The sequence below is a fragment of the Oreochromis aureus genome, linkage group 3 (assembly GCF_013358895.1).
Source record: "Oreochromis aureus strain Israel breed Guangdong linkage group 3, ZZ_aureus, whole genome shotgun sequence".
Classification (NCBI taxonomy): Eukaryota; Metazoa; Chordata; class Actinopteri; order Cichliformes; family Cichlidae; genus Oreochromis; species Oreochromis aureus.
This window is the reverse complement of record NC_052944.1, coordinates 53,282,431-53,307,563: the sequence shown is the minus strand read 5'-3', so window position 1 is coordinate 53,307,563 and position 25,133 is coordinate 53,282,431. Positions and strand designations below refer to the sequence as shown.

At 37.0% G+C, this 25,133-nt stretch overlaps 3 protein-coding genes across 3 annotated transcripts; all 3 read left to right on the top strand.

The window, feature by feature from the left end:
- Positions 1 to 301: 301 nt before the first annotated feature.
- On the top strand, positions 302 to 6,248 carry LOC120439022. The gene is made up of 5 exons (XM_039609674.1): positions 302 to 429; positions 1,093 to 1,201; positions 3,370 to 3,417; positions 3,660 to 3,785; positions 3,989 to 6,248. Exons 1-5 carry the CDS (start codon positions 427 to 429, stop codon positions 4,414 to 4,416), a joined length of 714 nt encoding a protein of 237 aa, XP_039465608.1. The 5' UTR covers positions 302 to 426; the 3' UTR covers positions 4,417 to 6,248.
- Positions 6,249 to 11,462: 5,214 nt separating this feature from the next.
- Positions 11,463 to 17,641, top strand: LOC120435903 (butyrophilin subfamily 1 member A1-like). The gene is made up of 7 exons (XM_039606068.1): positions 11,463 to 11,543; positions 11,823 to 11,897; positions 12,256 to 12,364; positions 12,560 to 12,901; positions 13,635 to 13,916; positions 15,345 to 15,467; positions 15,621 to 17,641. Exons 2-7 carry the CDS (start codon positions 11,886 to 11,888, stop codon positions 16,130 to 16,132), a joined length of 1,380 nt encoding a protein of 459 aa, XP_039462002.1. The 5' UTR covers positions 11,463 to 11,543; positions 11,823 to 11,885; the 3' UTR covers positions 16,133 to 17,641.
- Positions 17,642 to 19,609: 1,968 nt separating this feature from the next.
- On the top strand, positions 19,610 to 24,896 carry LOC116321527 (butyrophilin subfamily 3 member A2-like). The gene is made up of 6 exons (XM_039606072.1): positions 19,610 to 19,678; positions 20,905 to 21,010; positions 21,212 to 21,553; positions 22,189 to 22,470; positions 23,808 to 23,927; positions 24,232 to 24,896. Exons 2-6 carry the CDS (start codon positions 20,914 to 20,916, stop codon positions 24,741 to 24,743), a joined length of 1,353 nt encoding a protein of 450 aa, XP_039462006.1. The 5' UTR covers positions 19,610 to 19,678; positions 20,905 to 20,913; the 3' UTR covers positions 24,744 to 24,896.
- The last annotated feature ends 237 nt before the right edge of the window (positions 24,897 to 25,133 follow it).

The following is a 25,133-nucleotide window of genomic DNA, read 5'->3' as shown; positions in this document are numbered from 1 at the left end:
AAAATATACTCTTTCCTATTCATTTCTGGATCAAACTAGCATAGACATTGTGTGTTTAAGGTAAATATTTTTTAGTGGAAAGTGTCTATATGTGAGGAAATTTAAATGTTAGTGTTTCATCAAATTTGTCATGATGGTTCTTTTTCATAATGCTAAATGATGTCAGGTGTCCACCAACCACTGCTGTGTGATCTGTAACCCAAAGCTGTAATATACAGTTATACATTAAAAGACTGTATGATAGTTATATAGTAGATGCTGATGCAGCAGTGTAAAACAAATAGTAGTGTGATCATCTATCCAATTTAGGAGCCGATGCTACAACCAAAGAGCACACAGGAGTTTAAAGTCCTTTTTCACATTCAATACAGACGAGGATTTTGTGTATAGTGTTGAACAACGGTGAAAACTTACTCAGAGAACCAAATGGTACGTGCATAATGTTATTTAAAAAAAAAATATTTCTATCTTTACTTTCTTTTGTGTCGTTCTAAATTATTTAATGTAAATGACATAGTAGCTCTACTGTTTTGTACTAGTATTAGACTTACACATGTTTAAATGCAAGTTTTCTTCCTATATTTCTTCATAGCGAAGTACAATGTTTGCTGCAACCCCTGCTAATTTAAGGTTTAAAACAAAAGATGTCCTAGAATTTTGTCATTTTAACTACAATACTTTGCACATTAAAACACTTAAAATTTTAACCAGAATGGCAAAATGTAATTTGAAACATTATTTTGTGATTGAAATTTATGCGTCAGTACAGGCACTACAGTAGTATTATATATTAGTTGTTTTTTTTCCTACTTGATATAAAATGGCCATCATGATATAATTGTATCCTGAATCATAAGAGATATTTTTCAGACTTAAAATTATAAGTGCATTGAAAAATCACTGTTTAAATTTCTATTAGATTTTCTAATGCAGAGTTTGCATCATTATTTCATGTCACTGTAGAATACTGCAGTGAAACCTGATCAGTGTTACTTTGTTCAGCTGTCAGTATTGTCAGTGGATACGCTTGTATGTGCTTTTTACAGTAATTAAATAATAATCATACCCATATTTCTGGACTTAATTTTGCAGCAATCCAGGATGTTGCCCCAACTTTGCCGACTCATCTTTAAACCTCAGTTGTGTTCTTGTATTTTACACCACACTGTGATCCTACTCATTCTGACAGATAGTGCGACAGGTAACATTGTCTCATACTTTGTCAGCTAAGGTGAATAATTTATACTCATTATACAGTTACTGTAGGTCTGGAGATATTTTGCACTTTTTCATATTTTTTGTTGCGGTGTACCGAGGAAAGAGTTACAACTGGCTGTGTGCAGGCAGGAAAGGACCCAAAAACAAACTCACAGAAACGGGACTTAAACTCAAAATACAGCTTTATTTGCTGAAAGAGGGAAAAAATGCAATACAAAGCTAAATTGTAAAAACATAGTAATCTAAATACATGGGGAAACAGGGAGAGCCACGCAGCCATGAGGGAGATATATATGGGACTAAGGGAGAGACTGAGGAAATGAGCACACATGAGTAACACATATGACACGAATAACCATAATAAGACAGAGGAAGCAAACTAAACATAACACACGAGATGAGATACCTTCAAATAAGAGGAGCAACAGAACACATGGTGCACACAGACAGGAGACTGCCAAAGTAAAACAGGAAGTAACAGGAACACACACACACAGAGGCACAGACAGACACAGAGCCATGAGCCTCCACAGTAACATTTCAATAAAAACAAAAGAAAAAGTTGTTCTCCCAGCAAGAGGTAAACTATTGGCAGAAGTAAATTACTGTAAGAACACGACTGCTCTTAGACCATTTTGTGGTTGAGTTACCAAACATGTTAGAAAGTGAGGTATTGGACACAATAAATGAACAGTTGGAGTTTTTATCAAACTTGTCTCCATACTAATTGAAACATTTTATTGCTGAAATAATTGATTAAAAACACGATGCAGGAATGCATTAATACCTCTTCTTCATATATGAGCATCATTCCTAAAATCTCTGTAACAAAACCAAAACACTGACATGGTCAGAATCTCATAAACGTCACCCACTATAGGTATCACAGACCTTTACTGCTGTAAAAGTAGGATTTTTCGGCTTACTAAAGTAATCTCAGATTAAACCCTGGGTTTGATTCAACATAACAACTAACCTGCTCTGAAGGAGGTTGCGTTCAGGATGATATATCCATAAGTATAAAACCTATATCACCTAACCAGTCAGACCTCTGTAAGAATGTGCCACCTTTAATTTACTTTTTAAAGTTTAGTGTGTAGAAGTGTAGAAGTCTTCAGGTTTCAAATACTATATACAAACATTTATACTGATATCTTCATTTATTTTAAAAATGGTGCATGACAATGATAAGCGGATTAACTTGCAAAGTCAACTTTTTTTGCATTCTTTCTTCTCTTGTTTGGTTGCACATGTTGTGCTGATTTTAGCCTGTAAGAGTTAAATTATTAATATTTATATATACTAGCGCTAGTGTTTTGTACTACAAAATTTTGTACTATTAATATTTGATTGATCATCTGATGCCAACATCAGTGATTTTATGTGAGTTCATGGCAAAATTCAAAAAACAAAAAAATATTTGCATAGCTCTATGGACTTTGATTTTTAGTACTAGGTTTAGTGGAGGCAGGCCCATGATTCCAACAACAATAGAAGCAAGTATTCTTCGTTGTTTTTCAAATCTGGATGTCATCAAATTAATCAGAGATGCCAAAATTGTTTTAATAACAATTATGGTATTTTTTTCAGTCTGCATATTTTATGGATAAAACTTATTTTTCTTATATTTCTCTTCAAATTCAAGACTTCCTCCTGAAATACAGTGGTGCTGCTGATACAGCTGATTCTATCCAGTCAAGACAGCGCTTGAGTTTCCAGCACATGTATTGTAGTATGCTGCAAAAGCTTCCTAGAAGTGGCTCTCAACTCTGTTACAGAGAATAGCAACAGATTGATTTTTTTTTTCTTGTACTTTTTATGGAAAAAGGTGCACAAAGCATAGTAAAAGGCATATAGGGAGTGGGATATGGGTAAAACAGCAAAGAGAATTTGGTTCTTTTGAAATAGCTCAAGGATTACCTGCTAGCAGCAACAATCAAGCAGTAACAAATTCATTACACTTTTTGTGTCTTTTAAGCATTTTTACAGAAAGTATTAAGCATTTTAAGACATGTACTGCCAAATGCAAGATGTGTTTGTTTTCTAACATCTGAGAATTAGGGGTGATATATAAGGATGTCTTAAAAGGAAAACTATATAAAGTTATGACCATATTTAACATTATTTACACTGAACTCTCTCCCTTTTCAGTGACTAATGTCAAAAGTGGCATAGAGGATCCACCTGATGGAAGGAATGGTACATATTCTGTTTTGTCACAGACTTTTAGCATACATTATATATAATGCGTGATTTCATTCTTAATATACAATTTGTTTAGCCTGTTCTTTCATTCACTTCTTAATAGGAAGAGCTTAAATGCACACAAAGATAACGGTAGATTTTATGTTTAGTGCTGGTCTTTTTACTCATATTTTGATAGTCTGTCATCTTATGTGTTATTTTTCAAAAACATTATTTTATGTATTTTATCATTTCAGGTACAGACTTTGCTGAAAAATTTTACATCCTCAATGTGGCGGATGTTACTTTTAGTGGCTTTGTTGTTGTCGCTTTGTTTTCCGGAGGTATCGCTTTTTTCTGTAAATGCAAAAAGCCAAAACTCGGTAAGTATTAAATATTATGTTCAGTTTTCTTCAGCCACTTTGAGACTTTCCTCTATATTAACTGACATTTCCACATCCACTACATCATAATTTAAACAACTTCTATGTTATCAAGAGTTTCAATCTGTATTTATCTTTAATTAAATATTTCTTCTATCCTGACCTTTCATCTGTGTCATCTTTACGGCAATACATTTTCTCAGCTAAGCTGCAGGGACGAGCTCAGAAGAAACAGGAAGAGCTGAACGTATTGTCAGAGCTCAACACTCAACTGTTGGAACTGAAGAGGGGAAATCACCAAGTAAAGGAAGAATTCAGACTGTTAGACGAGACAATTAAAGAGCTGGCAGAGAACAAAGAGAAGCTTCAGCTGGTAGAGATCAAAATAGCACAGACAGAGAAAGAAAAAGAGACAGACAAAACAGAAAGATACTTAGAGGAAAAACAAAGTCTCCTGACTGCTCAGCGTAAACTGGAAAAGAGAAAGGAAGAACTGGAGAATCTACAACTGAATATGGAGAAACAGCTGCGGCAATTAGAGGATATAATAAGCACAATGAGAGAAAGGAAGACAAAAGCAGAATACGTTTTAGAGGTGATTGACTTGAAGCTGGAGGAGGTAGAATGTTAAAGTGATACAACTCGTCTTGTCCTAGAGCAGTGAGAAAGAAATAATTTACTGCTACTTTACTGTTTACTACTAATACCACTACAGTTGATTTTAAACCAAGCAACAAACATGTGATTAAAGTGCAGAATTTAACCTTGACTCAAATCTTTTAGCAAAACCTTTTCACTGTTATTCGTATATACAGTGTCTGATTTTCAGGTGCTCAAATGTGATTGGACTGTTGATAGTTGTAAATGCAGGATTGCTTCTAATAATTGGAAGAACTTCTTTTTATTAGAGCAATCTTTTAAAATTGTTTACAGGTTATCTAAACTATAAATAAACAGTACATAAAAAATAAAAACAAACAGTAAAGAATAAAGTAACAATAAAGTAAAGGTTGACAGTAAAGAAAAGACAAGAATTTGCTAAAAAAGGGAATTTTTTTTAGTGAAAGGCTTCCAATTTGATTGATGGTGTTTTTGTTTTTGGGTTATTCCTTAAAAATTATTATCCCAAGGATATTGTCATGAGAAGAATCATGCTTCTTTGAAGTTCATCTATTAACTGTCCGTGTAAACTCGAGAATCTACCACTGAACTTGGAGAAACAACAGCAGTAAACAGAGGATATAATGAGCATGATGACAGAAAGGAAGACAAAAGTAGCACCAAAAAAGTGATTAACTTGCAACTACAGGTGGTAGAAAGCCAAAGTGATATGATTCATCTTCACACAGACTATGGAGAAAGAAATAATACACAATCTGCACTGAACCTGTGTTACTTAATGATTAACTTTATTATGTGAACTATGTATCTTAAACAATGAGTTGAATATAAGTATCATCTACACAAAATTGATACATTTGATTCACTTTATTATAAATTGTATTCATTTTGTTTAGTAAGAAAGGAGAAAATGACTTATCGCAAATGTATTTACAGAGAGATTGACAGCAGGTTAAGGTAGATGGGAATGTACTAATGCATGAAAAGGCTGGGAGGCTGGGAGAAAATAACGGGTAATTTAAAAAGCCGAAGAATTAAAAAAATGAAAGTAAAAGATGGATGGAGGGAAGTTAATGAATCATGAAGTGCAGAGGATTAGTAAGGTGGACATGAGGGCAGACTGTTCCCTGAAGAGGATAGAGTAAAAGTTCAGTTATTCCAGATGACACACCCTGTGGAAAATTTATCAAATAAAAATTAGCCCATAGCAGTGACCCAATAATTATAAAATAAAAAGAAGAATGATGAAAACTATTTGGATGTAATTATGACGTCCATTTCTGTGTGCTGTCATTGTCACTGTGTCGAGTGACCCAGCGTTTTGTGTTGTCTTATTTTTTGATGGTTTATAATTTATGTTAAATTCATTTAGTTATCTTAAACACAGGCAGTGAAGACACAAGGAGTATCTAATAAACAATGAACTATAACAGAGCAAACTAGGCAAAACAGACTGAGCTTAAGTCTTCCTCGCCCTCCATTCTTTTCAGTAATGTCTCTAGCTGTGTCCCAATTTAGGGTCTGCCCCCTTGGAGGACCCGGCCTTCGTGATCTACGTTGGCCTCACCTCCAAAGACCGAGAAGGCCGGAAGTGCGAGGCTGTGAAATGGGACGGTCTAGCCTCTGTTGCATTGCTCAGGTTGCCTAACAACTATGAAACGTTTCATACAGCATTGTTTGACAGAAATGAAGGAGAGCATTTTTTTGTTCATCTGTTTGCTTTTATATGAGCTTTGTTTGATTTGATAAGTATCTGAGGCTGAGACCACAAGACTGTAAAAACATGAACAATAGATATTTATATTTCCTATCACCTTAAATCTTCACTCAAAGACAAGTATATTTTGTTCGTTTAATATGTTGGCATTACTAAATTTGGCTCAATGCTTACATATATGTGTAAAAAGCAAATGTACGAGCTGTGATAACTGTTTCTGATAGAATGAAGATCAGACTGATATATTAAATATTCCTTTATTGGGTGAGAAAATCAGAGCATGTCATAACTGCTTTAAGTCATACAGAATAGATATCAGAGCCTTAAACAGGCCGACTTCTGCTAAATGGGTCAAACTGGGCTGAAAGTATACAAACACATAACATCCTTATAGAATATGATGTAACACTATAGATCAACTTACCTCAGAATATATAAAGCATATAAACAATTACAGCAATATGATGCAACAAACACAGCAGTACTACTAATCCAAAATACTCAAAGCTTCATAGAACTGAAACAAACATTTATTTTTAGCTCCATTCTGCTGCTGATACATACTTTAGGTTTCTGAATATTAAACTTGTTGCTGCCTTTCATAGTGTGTAACTTGAAGGCCCTGAGTACTTTCTCCCACACTGAAAACACTGGAATGATCAAATTATCTGAACATTACCTAATAAGACTGATTCAGGACAGACAATTAGTTATTCTAAACTTTCCTAGCAGTCCTTCACAAACAGGGAACAGTCTGTCTATTCTCTCCATCTGTCAGCTGCTGCTGGCTCTTCCTCCTCCTCTTCCTCACACACTGCTGAGTTTGTCCTGGTGGATCATCAGGGGTGCAAAGCCTCACAGATGATGTGCAGCAGTGGGTCCCTCAGTCTGTCCTCACTCTGGACACTTGCAGTTGTCACACATGGAATTCAAATGTGTGATAAGCTGCAGGATTCAAACACAAGTGTAACTTATAAATACATGTTCATACTTTTATTCCACAATCAGAGAGAAAGAAACAGAGAGAGAGTGCAGGACAGACAGACAGGTGACAGTCTCAGGTGTATACACTGCTACAAAACAACTGAGGTCTGAATCTGAGGGCAGTTCCTGCAATCACAGAGGTTCGTTCTCTGCTGAGAGCTCGGAACAAAGGTTTTAAATCTGGCGAGGCAGCAGTTTACAGTCTAGCAAGGACAAACCTGTCACAGAGGTTAAAAGAAGCAAAGAGGCTGTACGCACAAAAAATGGACCAAACTTTCTTGAATCTTGAAAGTAATATTGAGTATAACGTTGTCTTTATATCTAAAGAACACTGTGCTAGTAATACTCTGTCTGTATCCCAGGGCCTGGAATTCTGTCTAAACTGAACACAGCCTGGTTTAATTACCAGAGACTCAATAAATACCCCTTTTGTCAAACTGTAGCTCAAAGAATTTCTTTGTTTCATGTGATCATTCCTAACTTTTATTTTGTCAATGAGAAGGATTACTGTTGCAAAATGGACATGTTTGAGACCAAACCACTGTGGTTACTGAAACCTAACCAAAATATTTTTTTTTAAATCAAGAGTGAAAGTAAAAAGTGCATAAGGTGATTTTACAAATATCTGAAGTTTTATTGAAGAAGTTGTAAACAAATAAATGCTGCTATGTTCATTTACCCAGTTTTATTATGATTAAAGGTTAATCCTGATAAAGAGAGAGTGAAACTGCAAGGAGAATGCTTTTGCTGCTGTATACTTGTTTTATATAATTTTCAGATTAAATATTATCCCTGACAGTTTGATGTGTTGTCTGACAGCCTTACTGGTTTACTCTTTATTAAATGTTTTTTGTCTTTGTGTCTTTTATTTTATTTTATTACTTTTCTTTTAATCATTCTTATTCACTTCTGGTGGGGGGAAAAGGGCACTGATAGAGGGTACGGATCCTAAATATATAGTACAACATATAGCATGTACACACTGTGTAAGTAAAGCAGCTACTCAGACATTACATGACTATAGAAACAAATCATTTGACATTTCTTTCTCAAATAAGGGCATTGTGATGATCTCTGTATTATTACATGAATTGTACTATTTTTAGAACGCAAGTATTAGCAAATATATCTTTTTCTGTCTTTTTCTTTGTATCCTGTTATATTCAGATTGTATTTAAGAGATCTTTGAGGATATTTAAAAGAATTATCAAGGGCTAATCGTATTAAATGGCCTGCATTTGTATAGCGCTTTACTTAGTCCCTAATGACCCCAACATGCTTTACACGTTCAGTCATCCACCCATTCAAACACACACACATTCACACTGGTGATGGCAAGCTACATTGTAACCACAGCCACCCTGGGGCACACTGACAGAGGCGAGGCTGCTGGACACTGGCAGCACCGGGCCCTCTGACCACCACCAGTAGGCAAACATGGGGTTAGTGTCTTGCCCAAGGATATTTGGCATGCAGCCAGGAGGCAGCCAACGGACTTTCTGATTAGTGGCTGACCTGCTCTGCCACCTGAGCTACAGGGTTAGGGTTATTAAAAACTCAGTAACAATATTAGTAGTATATCATATACCAAGACCTATGTAAAACTTAAAAGATTTTACTTAAAATTTCTGGATTCAAATGGACTCACGTGCACATCCAAATCACACGACCACTTTAAGATGGCAATTCAGACATCAAACTATATCTCAGTTATTAATCATAGCAGTGGTGTGGATTTGATTGACAGTTTGATACAAATAAGTCCTACACCTTAAAAAAATAGCACATATGATGACAGACCTCAGACGGCTCACCATTTGATAACTATGTTACCTAATTATGTGTTTACATACATATTAGCTTCTGCAATCCTGAGATTTTCCCACTACTACTGTGTCTATATAAGGACATCCTTATATATGAGCATCATTTCTGAGACTCCTGTACCCAAAAGAAAAACACTGACAATCCACTGACCTCACCCTATGTCATCACATATAATCACATACCTGTGAGTTAGTTGGTTAGTATCCACTAACCAAACAGTACAATTAATTTAATCCTGAAAGTTTAGCGTGTTGAATGTAATAAATTAAAGTTTTAGACTCTGTCTACAAGCTTTGCTATTTCAAACTCAGTTTTTCCTATATTTTCTCTCAATCTCCCATAACCTTGATACTGCCTTGTCTCCTTTGATCTCCTTTGAGATGTGAGAGATTTGGAATGTTTAGCATATTTGGAGTGTGTAGTTACTGTTTTGTGTTTTTAGTGTGTAGTGTTGTCATTAGTTTTGTTTTGTGTGTCAGAACAATGAGGCAACTGCTAATTGTCACAGTTGCTACCAATAAGCCACCAAAGACAGACTGCAGTGTAAACGCTGTTATCAGGTGGAAAAGAGGAGGAGTGATACAACTGTTGTCAGGCCAGCAGGTGCAGGTATCAGCTTGTTGTGTGCTCCTCTTTCTAATGGTGGACACAATTTTTTGGGGAGTGGCACAAATAATTTGTGTGGCATATTATTTGATGCAGAACACCTGATTGTTCTGGCAATAGTTTGAAATGGTTATAGAAAAAACACATAGGCTGCATTTTTAGCTAAATAGCTGCATGTAATTTTGAGTTTTGCAAAACTTGTGCATATATTTTTAAAATGCACAATTTATTTTAGCATTTCAAGTTATAGTTAAAATGATTCATTAAACATGTTTGTGGTTGTTACAGTAAGAAATATGACTTTAACTCGAACTTTTCTGTCTCATTTTAAGTCAGGTCTTTTAATACAGTATATCAAAATCAAAAAATAACTGTAAATTCAGACATGTGAGGTTCCAGTTTAGATTAGGGAGACAGACACTATATAGAGTAGACTTTAAATGTTTCTTTTTGCTAAAGCATATAGTTAGGTCTAGTGGTGCAACGGATCACGGTTGATCCGAAATCCGAACCAATCCCACTCCACGGTTCGGTACGCACGTGATCCGAAGATTCGAAAAAGAAAAAAAAAGTATTTGTATGGTGCGCGTGGTCAGTCTGTCAAGCGGTAGTTATGATCAGCGCTAGCGGTCCAAGTAGCGGAGCAGAGGAGTTTGCGGCATTTAAACAGCCCTTTGCTGCCCAGTCCGACCGGGCTAAAGCTATTACAAAAGCTAATGTGGTGTTTAGCTGCAGACGGGAGGCGTCGTCTGTTGTGCAAAACAAGGGGTTTAAACTGTGATGAACGTGCTTGAGCCACGCTATGATATCTCGTTGCGCGTCCACTTCAGTGACAAGATCGTTCCAAGCATGTATGAGCAGGAGAAGTTTAAAGTTATGGCTGAACTGTCCCAGGCATCTTCTGTTGCTCTAACTACAAATGGGTGGAGCTCCAGGGCAACGGAAAGCCACGTGACCGTGACCGCTCGTTATATCACAGCGGAGTGGTAGATACAAAGCCCTGCACTGCCCTATAGATTACATTAGATTAGATGAAACTTTATTTATCCCTCGGGTGGGTTCAAACTGAAATTCAGTTTCCAGTAGCACAGCACCGACAGAAGTTGCAGAATGTGAGCAGAAATGTACAAATACAGAATATACAAAATGGATAAATAGAATAAATACGAATAAGAATACAAGGGAACGGCACATTTTAAGTATTGTGAGTCTATTACACCGTTGGATATTAACAAAAACTACTGCACAGTGTAAAGGCACTACAGCTACTTGTTCCCCCATTCCCTCTGTCCCCGTTTCCCCTCCAGCGAGGAGTTAAACAGTTTGTTGGTGTGTGGGACAAAGGACTTTTTAAGTCTGCTGGTCCTTGACTTTGGGAGAAGCAACCTGTCACTGAACAGACTCCTCTGGTTGTTTATGGCCGTGTGCAGAGGATGCAGAGGCTGCCCAGCATGGTCCATAATGTCCATATTGCACCTTAATTTGTTTTTATATAAGTGCGTGGAATGAGTCTTCAGTTGAATGTTTTTTAATAGGCAAAAAATACTTAAATAAGTAAACGGCGAGTAGAATTTTTGTCTTTTTTTTCTATTTTTGCTGATCCGAAAATTGATCCGATCCGTGACTTTAAAACCGTGATCCGATCCGAACCGTGAGATTTTTGATCCGTTGCACCACTAGTTAGGTCTGTATCAAATGACTCTTAATGCAGCTGAAGACATCACGCAGCGAGTGTTTCTTCATCATTTACTATGCATTTATACATTACTCGTCATTTAATTGTTAGTTAATATTCATGTCTGTGTAAATGTGTTGTTGAACAACCGTTGTCAAATACAATTATACACGATAGCCTGTGATTTTATGATAGTTGGAGCAGATCCTTCCACTAAATGGTACGCAGGCGGTCAAAGTACACACTTGCCTTATTCACGTTCAGCACAGCCGAAGATTCTGTGCAGCGTGTTGAACGCAGGTTTCAAACTCACTCAGAAAATCAACCAGTAAGTGTGTGATGTTACTTAATTACAGTTTTATTTTAGTTTTAATGGTGGTTCTTTATTGTAGTTCTATTTTGATAAATTGCAAACTGGTTTTCTTGTTTTATAAACTGTGTTAACTCTATTTGTTAGCTAAGTTTTCATTATACATAGAATACTATACTTTAAGTTTTTCTTCTGTTAGCCATCATAAAAATAACGGCCAACCAGTAAAGCTTTCTTTTCTTAAACAGGAAGTAGTTTAATGTCAGAATCTAAACACTTTGTTCTTCCTTGTCTTAGTCTACCTTTATTTTTGGTGTTGGCTGTGCTGGACTTTGTGATCAAGCGTATAACTAACACAAAATGGCAGTCTTGGTAAGTTGTCTTTTGTTTTGTTTTTATGACTAACTTACCCTTTGTATCCAGTTTAAGGTATATTTGTTTTTGCTGATCAAAAACACAGATTGCCAAAGGAAGGTCTGTGGCAGAAAAAAAGGAAAACAAAATAAGCTTTGCAATAAAAGCATTTTTTATTGTATAGTTTACATCAGTATTCAAATTGGTATTTTGTTTCATGTCATTGGATAAATTTTACAAGATGATCAGTATTTTTTGTTCACCTGTTATTGGTGATCTCAGCTGATATTTTTACTTGTTTATGCTTTTTGCTGTCTTAAAGTCATGATATACTTTTAAGTAATTAAAATTTGGGGACTTTGTATTCTTTTTCCAGAACTCCAGGATAAATTCCCAATGTGGTCAGCTCGCTTTGAAACGTCATCTATGCACTTTGTTTTTTCACCACACTGTGATCCTACTCCTTCTGACAGATATAAGGACAGGTAACATCTAAACAAACGTTATCAGCTAAAGTAAATACTTTACACAAAATATATCCTTCTTGGAGGGCTGTGTATATTTTATAATTTGTTAGGTGTACAAAAATATAAATGAAACTGAGCAGTCAAGCTTAAGCTGCAGATAATCTAAGAACATAAACATAACTGTGAGATACAAACATTGTCCTGTCCTTTCAGGTCAGTCTGAGACAGTAACATCATCTCAAACAATAATCACAGTAGTTGGTGAGGATGTCATCTTACCATGCTACCTTGACTCTGCGTCAGACGCTGTTTCTAAGAGTCTGGAGTGGGGAAGACCTGACCTGGATCCCAGATTTGTCCATGTGTGGTTTGAGGGTCAAGACCATCTAGTTAATCAAAACCCATCTTACAGAGGAAGGACATCACTGTCCACTGAGAAACTAAAGCAGGGGGACCTTTCACTGAAACTCACTAGAGTCAAACACTCTGATAATGGCAGATACAGATGCTTTTTTCCCTCAGAGTCCAAAGAATCTACCGTTGAACTTCTTGTTGGTAAGTGGACATTTTTCATTACACTGTGAGATACAGATGGATGACAAATAATTATCCTGTAGTAAGGACATCCAGTGACTTTATTATGCTGTTACGAATGTTTGAATGCAAGGGTTTGAATCCAATTGTGCATTTACAGGGAAGCGTCACTGTTAATATAAAGCTGTTTTATATGTGATCACCTTTATTCAGTGACTACACATTTCTATCCTGAGACAAAAATGAACACCTATGGAAGATTTTTTTACCACTGAGTTAGACAGGGCTCCACAACCATCATCAAAACACCACATGACAGTATGTGTTATTTGGTGTAATAACTGAAGGTGTTTATTCCTCTAGCTTCGTCAGTGGAGTTCAGATGGTGCTTGGTGGCCGAACTCCTTGCTCATTTTTCTTTTATCACACCCCAGTATTGCTACCCTTTATCAACTACACTGGAACATGTTTTGTTTTCGTCTCCAGTAACAGCTGAAGTAACAAAGCCTGCTGGAGGTAAACTATTGGCAGGAGTAAATTATTGGAACCTCAAATGGCTGTTCTCACGTTGTGGTTGAGTTACCAAGTATGTTACAATTAGAGGAAGTGAAGTATTGGTCAGCACTGAAAAAAGCAGTCAAAGTTTTACCGGACTTTTTTCCGCACTGATTAAGACATGTTTTACTGCTGATATCATTAATCAAATACACTGTTCTGTGAATGCATTGACACTTCTTATCTTTGCCATCCTCAGGTTCACTTTCCTTACCTACAGTAGCAGAAGTCAACATAAACAGGAGTGCAGTCGCTTTACAGTGTAAGTCTGCAGGCTGGTATCCAGAGCCTGAGCTGTTGTGGATGGACAGTGATGGAAACAGCCACTCTGCTGGACCTACAGAGACCCTCAGAGGTCCTGATGACCTCTATACTGTCAGCAGCAGAGTGACTGTGGAGAAGAGACACAGAAATACTGTCAACTGTATAGTCCAACAAAGGGATATCAACCAGAGCAGAGAGACACAGATGCATGTTTCAGGTAATGTTTTCTTCTGAAATTTGATTCAGTCTTAAGATGTGTTATGTTACAACCTCTGATTAACAACTGATTAAAAAAATCTGAAGTGTAATATTTAAATGTTATAGTTAAATAAAGTCAGTTTTTCATAATTATTAAGACTTGCAAAGAAATTAAATGCAAATCTAAATTCATTTAAAATTTGATATAAGAAACATTTCTATTTTCTTAAACTGAAAGAACAATACTGGATAATTTATATAATGATAAATTCAAACTGTTATAAACTGACTTTGTCTGTATGGGGCATGAGAGGTGTAATACAAGGGCAATAGCACAAGCTGTTTATAAGCTCAGACTACAAACAATAAAGTGTGCGTCAAAATTTATTTAGCGGTTTTTTTAAATTCTTACAGTTTTACATGATTAAATTAAGTAGGAGTGGAAAAGGAAGCAAATTAATCTCCAGGGTCTCCAAGGCCAAAACAATGAACAAAAACTTCAAGGTTCACATAAAAAAGAAATGGCAGAGACCCTACCAAACTTCCACTAACTTCTAAATACCACGACTAAACCGTAAAATTGGCTTCCAAAGCACAAATCAAAGAAAGCAAAAACAGCACTAATGTTTCCCAGGACTCAGTAGCCAAAAGACAAAGAGAGTAACACACTTGCTGCTGGGGGGATTATGCTGCTCCACAAGTGATCTTGATGCTGCTCAGCTGTGTCAATCAGGTGTAGAAACCTGGAACAGAGAGCGAGGGAGAGAGCAACTCTCTTGCAGGAAGAGGCCTAAAGGTCAGTGGATGTAACACAAACCAATCCAACATCTGACAGTTGATGAAGTTACTTCATAATTCATGTTTGGTATTAAAGAAAACCACCCAGTGAGGCTGAGTCTTTCTGAACTGAAGAGGGATGAGTTTTCCAGTCTGTGAAACATTGACTGGCTGTGATCTTCAGACCATCTGGTGGCAGTGCCTTAAACACTGTCATGATTTTGAAGAGAAAATAATTTTTGTGGTCAGAAACAACTCTGAAAACCATTTTCAGTCAACACAGTTCATTTCTGCATCGAAATAACATCTGAGCTCATTAAACATAGATTGAAGAGAAGTGGGAAACTGTACTGCTGTTTTCAGCACACAGTCCAAAGTAATGTAAAGTGATGTATGTGGGGGCTTGGTAGCCTGGACATCTGTGAAAGCCAGCCAGTCGGTACATAATGATACATACTGGTTTTGGAGTAACATCGGCTGCCATCCAGAAGATGTCTCTGTCAGGGAAGGTCCTTCATGTTTCAACAGGTTGTCTTTGTGGTATTTCTTTTAAAGTATAGGCTCTAAGTGTCTCATAAAATGATTATCTGTTTTATTTACAATTTGAATGCATGTCTGAGCATTTTTGGAAGTTATTATGAATTAAATTATCTTGTCTTTTTAATTTCAGGTGACTGTGTTGCAGTTCCACCTTCTTCTGCCCTCCGTGTCAGTCTTATTTTGGCAGTTTTTCTCATTTGTACTTGTACAACAGTCATTGTTCTGTGGATATGGAGACAAAACAAAATCAAAGGTAATCATATTGGTCTATCTGCTAGGTGTCACCAAATCTGTACTAACTCGAGTTTTTAACAACTAAAATCACCTTGATTGACAACTTAATCAAGGTGTGTGTAACACCTTTTCATCAGACAACTTTTACATAACTAACTCTGTACTTATGCAGAGAAAAGGAGGCAAGCTAAGGATGAAGCTGAGGAGAAAGAGAAAGAGCAGCTGTTGGCAGAAAACAAGAAGTCTGAAGAACTACAGCGGAAAGAGGAAGAGCTGAAAGACCTGGAGGAGCTGGTTAATATACTGATTGAACAGGAAAACGAACTGAAGAAAGTAAAAAATGAACTCAAACAACAAAGGGATATGGTGGATGGTGAGGTGGAGGATATTGAAAACAAGCTTCGGTCAGTGGATAAGAACACAGAAAGTGACAGAGCAAAGGGATACATGGATCTGAAAGAAATAATAACAGAAAGCAAAAACAAATTACTAAAGAAAAAAGCAGCAAATTCAGTGCTGCAAACAAACATTGAAAACCGTCTGCTTAGAACACAGCACATACATGATAAAATGACCCAAAGAAAACCGGAAGTCGAGAAACAACTGGCAGAGTTACAGAAACAGACAGATGAGATTGAGAAGACACTTAATTTAGAGCAAAATCAGGAAACTTTAAACATTTAGAAAAAATCTCAAACCTCATGTAGAGAGGTTTGAAAAGTACTTCTTGTATCTGCTGATGGTACGTACCGCCAGCCTGTCCTTCCGTGATGGCTCATCTCATCCCCATCTTCCCTTCTTTCTCAGGTGTCTGCTACCTGAGGTATTCACTAAGCACATCATCTGTTGTGGCCATCTTCCTGATGTACTCATGGATGTTTGTTGTCCCATCCTGGACGGTGGTTCTGACACTCATTAATGCACGGTCACCTTTCTTTGGTTTAGCGCACAGACTCAGGGTGATGGATTTGGGGTGAATCAGAATTAGAATAAGAATAGTTTATTAAGCCTTAATTAAACTATGTGTGTACACCTTCTCCAAGATAATAAGAACAGTAACAGACTGAAATTAAATAATACAATATATAACAAAGTTACAAAATATAAGAAATAGCTCTAATATATGCAAATATACAGATTATAAATATCCAGAACATTACAGGGATTAAATATGTATGGTTTTACTCTAAACTGTAAAGTGTAACTGAAACCCCATGCATGGTAAAGAGCTTCCTTGTCTTGATGTCAGTGGCTTTTATCTCTGCCTTTGGCCAGCTTATTATCCCACCAGGGTGCCTGATCACGGGTCAGATACAGTGTGTTGATTGCCTGGATCTTGTTCTTCCTATTCAGCTGACTCTTCAGGTCTTACCTGACTCTCTGCAGGTATTTCACTGTTACAGCTTTCCTGGCAGCCTCTTTGAGGTTCCCATGTGTATGGGCTCAAATTGTGGTCATAAATATTTTGTACTTGTTAATCAGAATGTGTAGTTGTGAGTTTTGTAACCTTCAAATGAAAATATATGAAAATATGATGTTTTTGCATCTATAAATTAGAATTTGTGTGTGTGTGTGTGTGTGTGTAAAAACATTTGTGTTACAATATTTTTTTGGTAAGGTCTGCTTACAGATACAAAGCAAAAAAACTATGTGTAAAACTCACGTTTCCCGGCTGCGTGTGAATTTCAACTTACAAGTACGAATTTTTACCCGATTTTTCTTCTTTTCTTCAATTTAAACTCCAGTTTAAATTTATAAAGTCATTTCCACCTCATGTTCTGTCAAATATTTACATCGTCTCCAAGATCCAACTGTGATAAACATTTTTCAGTCAGTGTGATTGATAATAATAGGACAAATGATCACCGATCAGTGTGTAATATGCAGTCAATGGAACTGACAGTCTGACAGTTGTATTAATGCCCACAGACTGGCACAGTTAGAAACATGGAGACTAGATTTTACTCTGAGCTGACAATAAACCTGTGGTCCTGTGTAATATAAATATACACACACACACACACACACACACACACACATATCCCCAACTAGCCATCCTCTCTGAGACTGATTCAAGACTTATGTTATTATTGGGTGATAGCATCTCAAAATACGATCACCCTCAACATCTTCTCAGATCCATTTCATGCAAAAACGGAGCAAACTAAAAATCTGTGTCATTGTAACCCAGTGTTAAGTTAGTCTTTTGATATTATGTGACATTCAGTTACATCTATTGGTTGTTTTGTTAGAACATGCCCTACAGTAATTGCAAGTTTTACAATGTCACTGATTTATGCCTGTTTCACGACAGTCAACTGGGGAGTAAACTCTGGTGGGAGGGGCTGTGAACTCACATGGCCCGTGGCAGTTGCAGAATAAGCTTGTGTGAGCCAGCCATGATATCTGTACAAGCAGTAGCCTTAAGATATTCACTATTCATTCTCCTGCTAGTGGTGGAGGAGACTTTTCTTATGGGGAAGAGGCCGTGCGGTCCTGCCGTCTTACTGGTGCCACTGAGAGAGGCTACATATTCTTCTGGAACATCGAGTTTTGGACCCAAGTAATCACAGACACGTTTCACAATTTATTCAGGGTCTGACAGCAGTCCACCATCTCTTCCAATATGTAATACAAATTTCCGGATTGGAGCATGTATGTTCTTGAGAACTGACCGTGTCCTCCCCACACCAGGGGAAACCATAGGGTCCTGATGCATTGGAGATTTAAAAAAAAAAAAAAAACACTCCTGTGAGTTAGGCCAAATTCATCTGCCAAGACAGAAGCGTTTGCAAGAGACTCAACTTTTTGTTCATTTAAATAAAATACCACATGCTCTAGCGAAGATAGAAACGAAGATAGAAATGCCTTGAATCCGGATGCATGCATGTGTCCATGTCCGCTATCAGCAGTCCGTGATGGCATAGCTCCATCACACATAAGCTGCAACAAAACAAGCAGCAGTTGAATTCTTAAAAGTATGTTGATCTGATCAGCTTCCTGCAGCAGGTTCAAAATCGCTCTTTTCAATTCATCTCTGTTTGATAATTTCTCATCACTAGTATCAGAAATAAAGGTAAATCAACATGATCAGCAGCGAAAGCAAATGAATCTGTCCAAGCAAAATTAAACACTATTTTCCTAAAGTGTAAATTAATGTCAAGTGTTAACAAACCACTGGTGTATGATCTGTAATCAGAGCTGTGAAATGCAATTATACATGATAGCCTTTGACTTTATGATATTTGGAGCCAAAAAACTGTGAGGTGGCAGACCGTGGTTGAGTGGGACCCAAAATGCAAGACTCTTGCAATGAAAACATGTCTTTATTAACAGTGAAGGAAATAAAAGGCAAACAAAATTTCCCCTTGCGCTCCCGACTCCATCTTGTGTCTTCTTCCCGCATCCGTGCTCCGTGTCTCCGCTCCCTGTGTACTATTAGCTCGCTGCCTCCTCGTTTCCGCAATTCCTCCTGGGAAACACACACACAGGCAGACGTTAATACAATTCCAAAAACTGCGGCAGACTCACACTTACTAAGTTGCTGGGAAACTGATGGGTAGTCACACAATGATCCAGCGTCGGAGACAGCTCCACCACACTCCTAAGTAGCTCCTCCGACAAGGCTTAATCAGCTGCAGGTGTGAGTAATTTTCCTCTGCAGGTGTGGCCAGGCTCCTGGCTTACACACGCACGCACACCCACCTAGATACACAAACATTGAAACAGGAGACAGCAGCACCAAAAACACACATGTCCGTCACCCAGACCCAGGGCCCGTGACAAAAGGTTTAAATTAGTAAACGTGTCACACACAAACAAACAATACTCAATACTTCATCAATATGAACTTTACATGTAAATTAAATGACCACACACAGCATTATTATTGTGCCCTTAAAAGGAACGATGGTTTTAACATCACTGGAAAATGTGTATTTGTAAACAAGTTTTCACATTAGGAAGAGTTTCATGAAATTTTTCTCCTTGTTCTGAATTAGTGTAAACTGTCAGATGTCCATTAACTCCTACTGTATCATCTGTAATCAGAGAGCTGTAAAATACAATTGTATATCAAAGGCTGTGATTTTATGACAGTTGGAGCAGATCCTTGTACCAAAGATCACACAGACGGTCAAAGTACACACTCCCACTTTTCAAGTTCAGCACAGCCGAAGATCCTGTGCAGCATTTTGAACGTAGGTGCAAACTCACTCAGAGAAACAACTGGTAAGTGTATAAAGTTACGTAAATATGATTCTATTTTAATTTTAACTGTACTTCTTTTGTTGTAGTTCTAATTTGATGAAAGTAAATTTAAAACTAGTTCTCTTGATTTATACTGTTGTTCGAGTATTTGTTCACTAAACTTTCATTAAATATAGAATGATATATTGTGTTTCTTCTGTCAGCTATTGTAAAAACAACACTCTGAACCATTTTTTTCTTAATTGGGAAGCAGTTTGGATCTCTTTTTACTTGCTTGTCTTAATCTGCCTTTACCCTTTGCTGTTAATGTATCACCAGTGCTGGACTTTGTGATCAAGTGTATAATTATCACAAGACACCACACTCCCACACAGCAAGAAAAAAAGACCAAATGAAAAGGGGAAAAAAGATTGCACCAAGGGGAAGATCTGTGGTTGCAACATATTTTCCCACAAACCTCAAATAGGAATGGAAATAACACTGTTGGGAAATGTTGCAATTAAAATAATTAGTGTTTCCCTGCTGACTTTGAATTGCATTTGGCACTAACAACAGAATAAAAGGCCTAGACCTGTGACCCAAAAAAAAGCAATTAAAAGGGGAGCCGTAAGACAAGAAAAACCTGTGCATCTATGTGCCTTAGTTAGCACAATACCATGATAATATATTAGCTAGATACTGGATACTAAGGGTCTTATGATACAACATTTGCTGCCAACTGAGGATATTGCACAGAATATCACACATTGAGCAGTTTGCTTGTTTTTTTTTAGACTCTCTCCCGTTCGATCCTATCACTAAGTTATGTGGAATGATCTGTTTTATGTTGTAAATTGTTGCTGACTTGAGAGAAGTAATTACCAAATTCACATTTTTTTAAACAAGTGATCTCACAGACCTTATTTTAATTTTTATTGTTTTAATACTCTTTTCAATGCAGTACTTATTTATATTTACGCACTTACAGTAGTAACCAGAATAGCACAAATACATTTGACTAATTTGACTGTTGATTGTATTTTAGGGGAGCTGTCTCTACTGATATAATATGGTCTATGGATCTAGGAAGTGTATGCACAATTTAAATTATGATAATTCACTGAATTTTTAACTGATATTTGACAAAATGCTTACTACTGAATATACAAACTTGATATCGCAGTAATTTAATATTTAAGGTCAACTCACTCTGTGTAATCAGGTTTGAAGTATGTTCTTCTTACTGGTTCTTTTCTTTCTATTTCCAGAGCACCAGGATGTTTCCCCAGTATGGTCAGCTCATCTTGAAACCTCAGTTATGTTCTTTGTATTTTCACCACACTGTGATCCTGCTCCTTCTGATAGATCGGACAGGTAACTTCTACACAAACCTCCTCAACTAATTTGAATACTTTAAACTCAATATAAAGTTAAATGAGGTTTGAAGATATTTCATGATTTTGCACATGTACATCAGCACAATAGAAATAAAAAGACACAATCAAGAGTCAGCTGCAAAGAATCCACAAACATTAATGTGACTGTAAGATACAAACTTTGTCCTGTGCTTTTCAGGTCAGTCTGAGACAGTAACACCATCTCAAACAATAATCGCATTAGTTGGTGAGGACGTCATCTTACCATGCCACCTGGAACCTCCATCAGATGCTGTTTCTGAGACTCTGGAGTGGGGGAGACCTGACCTGGATCCCAGATTTGTCCATGTGTGGTACAAGGGCCAAAACCATCTGGTTAATCAAAACCCATCTTACAAAGGAAGAACATCTCTGTCCACTGAGAAACTGAAGCAGGGAGACCTTTCACTGAAACTCACTAGAGTCAAACCCTCTGATAATGGCAGATATAGATGCTTTTTTCCCTCACAGCACAAAGAATCTACCATTGAACTTCTTGTTGGTAAGTTGACATTTTTCTTCACACTGTGAGATACAGATAGATGATAAATTAAAGAAAAAACTTTAACACACAGTAAGGTGATCCTTATAAAGATGTCTCATCATATGCCGTGGGGAGCATTTGGCTGTATAGTTACATGAACCTGTTGCAGTTAATATAAAGCTGTTTTAAGTAAACAACTTTATCCAGTCTTTGCTGTTTTTTATATTATTTTATCACTCACCAGTCACTTTGTCCTTTACCAACTACAATGGTGCATGTATTGTTTGATTTTTGTATTATATGGCAGGAAATAAGAAAGTTAATCCTAGGCAGGTTTTGAATATTTTTGAAAATAATTTATCTTAGTTTTCCATCTTCATCCTAATAGAGCTGTGTACACTATGACTTTGTGTGAAACTGGCAATAGCACCATGGCAGTTTCTTGAACTGTGACATTTTCTAGTAACAGTTCAACCTTTATGTTCCAGCTGGAAATAAACAATTTGCAGAAGTAAATTATTGTTGGAACATATAACTCTGCACAGTACGCTTGGAATAAACCTTTATCCAAACTGATTAAAACATTTTTATTGCTGATATAATTGACCAGAAACACTGTACTAAGAACACATTCTTCTCTTTGGCATCCTCAGGCTCTCTTTCATTACCAACAATATCAGGAATCAACATAAACAACAGCAGGGTGGTGTTACAGTGTGAGTCTGCAGGCTGGTATCCAGAGCCTGAGCTGCTGTGGTTGGACGGTGAGGGAAACCTCCTCTCTGCTGGACCTACAGAGACCCTCAGAGGTCCTGATGACCTCTATACTGTCAGCAGCAGAGTGACTGTGGAGAAGAGACACAAAAACAGCTTCACATGCAGAGTTCAGCAAAGGGATATGAAACAGAGCAGAGAGACACACATACATGTTTCAGGTAAAATTTATTTCATTTAATCTTTAGAAATATAAACAAAAGCAAAATTTGATTTTTTTTAAAAAATGCTATAGTTAATTGATTGCACTAAAAAGATCATTATCAAATCGTAAAACTGAAAAAAGATGTTCCCAAATGGACACAAGCAACAATATTTAAAAATCTCTATAATTTAAAAAGAACCCAGTGGAACATCTGACAGTGGATGTTTGGACATATTTGGTTTTTTTTTAAATACCAAAATACCTCCCTATGGAAGGGGTGTTTTTTTGTTTTGTTTTGTTTTTTGTTTTGTTTTGTTTTTTCCACTCTATGTTATGTGTACCAGTTCAAGGATGACCCCAATCCAGAATGCTGAAGGCAGGAATCAAACTCGAACAGGTGCAGGGAAATCTGGAGAATATATAAAGTCCAAAACCAGAGAGTGAGTTAGGGAATACAGAACAAGAGAGCTCTGGGTAGGCCTGGAAACACTGGGAACACACAGCTAGCACGACACAACATTGAACAGATGGAGACAGACTGAACACTACAGACATATGGAGGTAGAGGGATGTGAAAAGAACACAACACACCGAATACAGCAGTTACCAAAATAAAACTAAATATAGCTAAATGTGCAGACAAACATACAAAGACAAGACTGGATGAACAGAATGGGAACACAAAAAAGAATTTACTAAGTAAGCCCAAGGCTCTCCAAAATTTAACTTAACATGAAATAACAAAACCATACAGAAATTATATAATGCATCAGGCAATAAACAAGACATGCAATACACGTAGGAAACTAGGAAAACCATCACTGCATTAAAAATTGTTGTTAATCTGTAGTGAAAAGGATCAAGAAAAAAACACTTTTCTAGTCTATTTCAGCACTCAGAGCTCCTTTTACTACAGGGCTCATTCACCAAAACACACTTTCATGCAAACACTTTTTTAAGATGCAACAAAGCACTTTGTTTCACACTTGCACACACGCTCACACTCCTAATGGGTGGAGGCAAAAAGGACACTTTGACATGTAGACTGGAGTAGCCAGGGATTGAGCAACCGACATTGTGATTGGTAGACGACCCTCCTAAGTCTCAGTTGCCCCAATTCGTATGTTCGTTAAGAATATGAAAAATATATATTTTAATTTCAAATCTACAGGAAACAACCTCCTCTGGTTCCATACACTTATACAATTGCTTCTGGCATCATTTTTATTAACTCAGATATGAAAGAAATGTTTTTTCTCTTATTTGATTTTTTAGACATTATTTATAGAGTCCCAGAATTTTGGGGAAACAGATTTTTGTATAAATGTAATTCCCTTGTCTTTTTCATTTCAGGTGATTGTGTTGCAGTTCCACATTTTCCTGCTGACCGTGTCAGCATTATCTTAGCAATTTGTTTCATATTAACTGCAGCAGCTATTTCTGTGTGGAAATGGAAACAAAACAGATCTAAAGGTATCTAACTCTGGTAACTCTTAACAATTTAATGTGAATAAGCATTAATGACCTTTCCAGTGTACTTACTGTATCATGATAGATGGAATTCATTTAAAAAGCCCCTGAAACTAGATGCATGGCCCAGAATCTATAGCAATGAAATGTCAAAAAAAAATCTGTTTTGTTGAAGGGTAATTTCTAATATTCTTTATTTAATGTCCATAATCTTCCTTCAAATCATATTAGAAATGTTTTAATTAAATTATGTGACACATTTTTTTCTGCCAATTTCAACAAAATAACTATTTATGCATTTACACAGAAAGAAAGAGACAGAAAGTAGAAGAGCTGCTAATGGCAGAAAGCAAGAAGTCTGAAGAATTACAGAAGAAAGATGAAGAACTGAAAGACGTGGGGGAGCTGATTAATATACTGATGAAACAACAGATTGACCTGAAAGAAGTGAAAGATAAACTCGAAGATCAAAGCAATACATTTGCATCTGAGGTGGAGAACCTGGGCGAGCAGTTTCTGGAAGTGGATAAGAACACAGAAAAGGGCAGAGCAAAGGGATACATGGATCTGAAAGAAATAATAATGAAAAGCAAAAAGAAATTACCACAGCAAAGAGCAGCATATGACGACATGGAAACAAACATTGAAAGACATCTGATTAGCACACAGCGAGCATGTAATAAAATGAGAAACATAAAAACAGAAGCAGAGAAACAGAAGGAAAACATAATTTTGCAACTGTCAGAGATACAGAAACAGAAAGAAACTATTCATAAGAAATCAAATTTAGAGTCAAACCAGGAAACCTTAAACATTTAAATACTATGTACAACAGGTGCGATCGCGGCAGGGGTGATCGTGGCTCAAGAGTTGGGAGTTCGCCTTGTAATCGGAAGGTTACCGGTTCAGAGCCCTGGCTTGGACAGTCTCGGTCGTTGTGTCCTTGGGCAAGACACTTCACCCGTTGCCTGCTGGTGGTGGTCAGAGGGCCCGGTGGCGCCAGTGTCCGGCAGCCTCGCCTCTGTCAGTGCGGCTGTGGCTGTGGCTACAATGTAGCTTACCATCACCAGTGTGTGAATGTGTGTGTGGATGACTGTGTAAAGCACTTTGGGGTCCTTGGGCACTAGTTAAATCTCTAGCAAGAGTCATTTGCTCTTTTGGTGAAAAGGCTTATCTGAATAAAAATTTTAATATCTTTTTGCATTTTTC

Coding starts and splice junctions, on each gene's coding strand:
- LOC116321527 (XM_039606072.1), top strand. CDS start 20,914: ATGTTTCCCCAGTATGGTCAGCTCATCTTGAAACCTCAGTTATGTTCT. Junction 21,011..21,211: donor CCTTCTGATAGATCGGACAG/GTAACTTCTACA, acceptor TGTGCTTTTCAG/GTCAGTCTGAGACAGTAACA. Junction 22,471..23,807: donor GACACACATACATGTTTCAG/GTAAAATTTATT, acceptor TTTTCATTTCAG/GTGATTGTGTTGCAGTTCCA.
- LOC120439022 (XM_039609674.1), top strand. Junction 3,418..3,659: donor TCCACCTGATGGAAGGAATG/GTACATATTCTG, acceptor TTATCATTTCAG/GTACAGACTTTGCTGAAAAA. Junction 3,786..3,988: donor ATGCAAAAAGCCAAAACTCG/GTAAGTATTAAA, acceptor ACATTTTCTCAG/CTAAGCTGCAGGGACGAGCT.
- LOC120435903 (XM_039606068.1), top strand. Junction 12,365..12,559: donor TCTGACAGATATAAGGACAG/GTAACATCTAAA, acceptor CTGTCCTTTCAG/GTCAGTCTGAGACAGTAACA. Junction 13,917..15,344: donor GACACAGATGCATGTTTCAG/GTAATGTTTTCT, acceptor TTTTAATTTCAG/GTGACTGTGTTGCAGTTCCA.